Source organism: Bidens hawaiensis, unplaced genomic scaffold, assembly GCF_021521415.1.
Source record: "Bidens hawaiensis isolate Kalapana, Puna unplaced genomic scaffold, B.hawaiensis_p1.1 tig00023199_1, whole genome shotgun sequence".
NCBI classification, from domain to species: Eukaryota; Viridiplantae; Streptophyta; class Magnoliopsida; order Asterales; family Asteraceae; genus Bidens; species Bidens hawaiensis.
In genome coordinates this window covers 302,931-307,489 of record NW_027493628.1, presented here as the reverse complement: position 1 = coordinate 307,489, position 4,559 = coordinate 302,931, and the positions used below count along the sequence as shown (strand labels likewise).

Below are 4,559 nucleotides of genomic sequence, written 5' to 3'. Positions count from 1 at the left end.
TTTAACTTGAAAATTTTATATTTTAACACTTATTTTGAAGATATATGCCCGTTGTATAAGAAGAAAGATGGGCTAATGGGCCAGGCCCTAACTAGTTGGGTCATACCCGGTTAAAGGTAGTGAGATAGTTAAGCTAAATAATTCTAAGTTAAACTAAAAAAACATTTATTTTTATTGGTAAGTTAGTTATTTAACCTTAACTACACAGACTAAAAGAAGGTTTCAAGATTTTCTCTTATATGTAGTGGTGTGCACGGGTCAGTTTAAGCTAAAATGAACCCAAAAAACAAAATTTTGGTTTTGAGTTTTGAAAATTGTTTAGTTTCGATTAATTTGGTTTTTGATTTGGATTCTGTTTAGTTTTAGTTTTCTCGGTTTCCTCTATTTAGGCTTGAAAGTTTTAAGTTGAAAAAAAAAAACTCTTCTCTACTCTTAAATTTTTTTACTAGTTGATAATTAATTGATTAATATAGATTTCGCCTAAAATACTTCGGAGTCAGTTTATATACTAAATTATTATACATTAATATAATAAATGAAAATCTATATTTCCAATTTGGTCTGTCGGCTTTCATTACATGCAAAACCGAAACGTAACCAAAAGTCCAGTTTTTTCAAAAAAATAAAACCTAACCATCAGTTTTTATTTTGCTTTGATTATTTCGGTTTTGGATCAGTTAATTTACACCCTTAGTTCTATGCCCTATAATAACAACCGTACTTGGAGCACAACTTGAAATAATCAACCATAGCTCTTATTCACACAAGGCAAAGTACAAACCTCAAATGTTAACAATCACTAGACCTATTTATAAACAAGACACACAACATTTTATTATAACTCCGTCAAGGAACAACTAGTTAGCTACGACAATGGGTTTTTTTTTCAAACAATGTTCATACCATAAACGAGCTAAGTCACTTGTCAACTTCGAGATCAGCTCGCTTAAAGCCCAAATTGGGCCGAGCTTAATGAGGTCAAGCCCAAAAATAAGCTTGTTTGATATATGAGACCAAACTCGACCTTCATTGATCGAGTTCGACCTGATTCGCTAGCCTAAATTAACGAGCCCGTTATCTGAATAACTTTATGTAGTATATTAAATATATATTTTTAATTATTATATTGAAAATTACGATGAAAATAACCATATAATATAAATTTTGTTATATATATAAGAACTACTCACAAACAAATTTGAGCTTTAGAAATAGAGCTCGAAACGAGCCAAGCTCGGGCTTGGATCGGCCCGTTTACACTCTAGGTTATGGCTTGTTTGCGCATAGCATGTGATTTTCATTGTTTTCCCTCTAAAATTATAACCCATTTGCCCAAAGCATGGTTTTCAAATATTCAAATCCAAATAAAGTTTATAGCCCGTTAAGGCGTTTACGAACAGAGGACACGCATTGTAACTGACCTGGAAACTACCATCACCAATACAAGCTATCACACGTTTGTCTTTAGCTGCTTGTGCATAACCAAGAGTCGCACCAACGGACCATCCGATCGATCCATATTGCATCTGAAATTCATAACTACACCAAAATTCACAGCATATTTATTTTATAACATTTATAATATTTATAATAACTAATAAAAGAGAGAATGCTTATTAGTTAATAAAATTTAGACAAAGAACCACACTTACCCGCAATTTTCGGGGAGGCGTAGCTTTTGACAATTGAACCATGAATCCCCGGTCTCAGCAATTACCGCGGTGTCTCCACTTAACATTTCCTATGAATAAAATAAACCCAGTCAATGAAAAAACACCAAAAATGTAGATTTATAAAGAAACAATTCATACCTGAATGTGTTTGAAGAGGATATTGACTCTAAGAGGTTCATCCTTCTCATATTTCAAAGGCACACCACTAGGTACAAATATCCTTTGATAATTCTCCAAAGCTGTACTGTTTTTCTTTAACTTTTTAGCCAATGCACTCAAGAAATCAGCCATAAAAACCCACCCCAAAGACGGACCGTTACCGACTGTCACACGATTAGGCTGCACGTTGACAAGTTTCTCTTTCTTAATCAACAACGAGTAACCAACCGAGCTATAATCGTTAAAGATGGGTCCCACAAAGATATAAGCATCAGCGGACTCCACTATCTCCCCAACAAAGTTGGTGCTAACCGCGCCCCAATATGTCCCGATAAAATTCGGGTGGTGCTCGGGTACAAGTCCTTTGGCTGATGGCATTATAGCTATTGGATATCCGGAAGCATTTGCGAATTCCAAAAAAGCTTTTTGTGCCTTTGCAACTCTTAATTTGCATCCGGCTACAATTACCGGTTTTACGGCTTTGTTTAATAACTTGGCTGTTTCATCCACTGCTGCTTCCAGACCCAATGGGTTGCTTGATCTACAAGTAATGTGGTGTATTGCGAATATTAGTTAAAAGTTTTGACCATTTGTTAATGAATTATTGTAATTAGACTTACATTGGTGGAAGAAAGAACGGTACTGGCTCTCGACTGAATGTAGGATGAGGAATTGCAGGTAAGTTGCAACTTATGCTGATGTAGACTGGTTTGCTTTCTTTTAAAGCTGTTGATATTGCAGTGTCTATTTGTTCATGTGCATCTTCTAAATTGTTCACCACTGCCTGTTCAATTTTGTCATACATCATTCATGCAATGTTTGTGATTTAGCTGATCCCGTTGGTAAGCAAAGTATATTAAGTTCTAGTAACAGTTTCTCATGGTTAAGAAATATATAAAATTCTCGAAAATACCTATTTAACCGAGGATATAAACAAAATAAACTTAACTTTTTTTTGAAATTACAAAAATAGTTACTCTGTATTTGACATTTCCATTTTTGATTTTTAATTATTTCCACCAATCACGGTGACATGTCACCAAAATACACCACTTTCAACTTTAAAGAGAGTCATTTTATTTTTTTTATTTGTGTGTTCTAAGTTCTAACCAGTCTACCTTATTAGAGCATCTACAACAAGCCACACCCCTTAAGGTTTGGGTGATGTGGCAAGGAAGCAAACTTAATGTGGCAAGAAAACACCGTTGTGGTGTCAAGTCCAAGGAAACAAAGTCCATGGCTACAAACATGCTTCAAACTTGCATAGCGGGTCCCTCCCCTCTTATACACACATACTATATATACATATACATATGCATACATATTTAATATTTTTAATAAGGTTTGTGGAGGTTTGTTGTTATGGAAGAAAGTTGAGGTTTTTAAGAAAAGTTTGGAATCTGATGTGGCGATGTTTGTATGAGTTTTTAATTTGTTGTGGATGCTCCTTGTAGAAATACATATATCGTGCGTGCTTTGGTTGATTGGTAATTTAAAAACAATAATAATCAAATGGAAAATCCTAACTTAAAACATGATCAATCAGTTAGCCAAGAATCACTATGATCGATTCAATAAGCAAACATAACAAATCAATTCAACAACCCATAAATTAAAAAAGAATCAATCACCTGAAAACAAGTGACCGTACGAAAACACTGCAACTCCTGAGTAAAATCCGGCAACCCAATAGTATGATGAAGAATCCGGTTCGTCCCATAATCATTCGAATTCGGTCCACCGACGATACAAATAACCGGCAAACCCTCACTATAAGCTCCAGCAATCGCGTTGAGCACACTGAGTCCACCAACAGTGAACGTGACCACACAAGCACCCACTCCTTTAGCTCGGGCGTAGCCGTCAGCCGCGTATCCGGCGTTCAGCTCGTTACAGCAGCCGATGAGGTTGAGACTCGGCTCGGCGATCAAGTGGTCAAGTAAAGTCAAGTTAAAGTCACCCGGAACCGAGAACACGTCGTTCACGCCGATCTGGACTAGCCGGCGCGCCAGATGGCCGCCGAGGGTTCCGCTGGTTGATGAGACGGTGCTTGGCGGCTGAGCCGCCGCGCCAACTGCATAGTTAACTTCCATTTATGGAATTAAATATGGAAAGTGGTTATTGTTTGAATATGTTGTTTTAAGTGTTACAGAGATGTAGTACTTATAAGCAGCTTAATTTCACTTGGGATCAAGAAACAGTAAAACAAGGTGGTGGTTTTAGAAATAAGTGTCTTGACACTATGGGCCGACAATGGACAAATTAAGAACTTTGTTTCAAAGAGGTTTTCAACTTTAGGGAATATTATGATTTGTAAGGATAAATCCCATGAATTATTGATATGTTCTTTTTATTAAATGAAAGAATGGAAGTGGAAACTAAATCCCATTAAATCTCACATTTCATGGGATTTTAAAATCTCATCTATTTGAAAGAATTGTTAAGGATTTTCTTATTAACAATAAAAACCCCTCCAAAAAAAATTCAAAAAAATTAATAAAAAAATCATAATTCAAAATATAAATCAAAAACGAAAAATGTAAAAAAACTAAAACGTTTCCGCCTTTGTCCTCGTTCTTAAAAAAAACCCAAGAATGAAGAAGATTCCGATTCCAATACATATTAACCAACCAAACACATGATAGGGATTCTCAAACATTCCATTCTATTCCAATTCCAATTCCAATTCCAATTCCAATTCCAATTCCAAATCCTCTAAAAAAGTCC

The 4,559-nt window shown here is 35.5% G+C and overlaps 1 protein-coding gene across 1 annotated transcript; it reads right to left on the bottom strand.

Moving 5' to 3' along the window:
* Positions 1-1,331: 1,331 nt before the first annotated feature.
* Positions 1,332-3,933, bottom strand: LOC143567022 (pyruvate decarboxylase 1-like). The gene is made up of 5 exons (XM_077053552.1): positions 3,464-3,933; positions 2,453-2,616; positions 1,812-2,373; positions 1,653-1,741; positions 1,332-1,539 (listed from the first exon to the last, which is right to left on the bottom strand). Exons 1-5 carry the CDS (start codon positions 3,923-3,925, stop codon positions 1,347-1,349), a joined length of 1,470 nt encoding a protein of 489 aa, XP_076909667.1. The 5' UTR covers positions 3,926-3,933; the 3' UTR covers positions 1,332-1,346.
* Between the last annotated feature and the right edge of the window lie 626 nt (positions 3,934-4,559).

Excerpts from the sequence above, each read along its gene's own strand:
- LOC143567022 (XM_077053552.1), bottom strand. The coding sequence starts at position 3,925 with ATGGAAGTTAACTATGCAGTTGGCGCGGCGGCTCAGCCGCCAAGCACC. Across the intron at positions 1,742-1,811 it reads TCCTCTTCAAACACATTCAG|GAAATGTTAAGTGGAGACAC; the intron begins GTATGAATTGTT and ends TTTTATTCATAG. Across the intron at positions 1,540-1,652 it reads CGCCTCCCCGAAAATTGCGG|TTATGAATTTCAGATGCAAT; the intron begins GTAAGTGTGGTT and ends ATTTTGGTGTAG.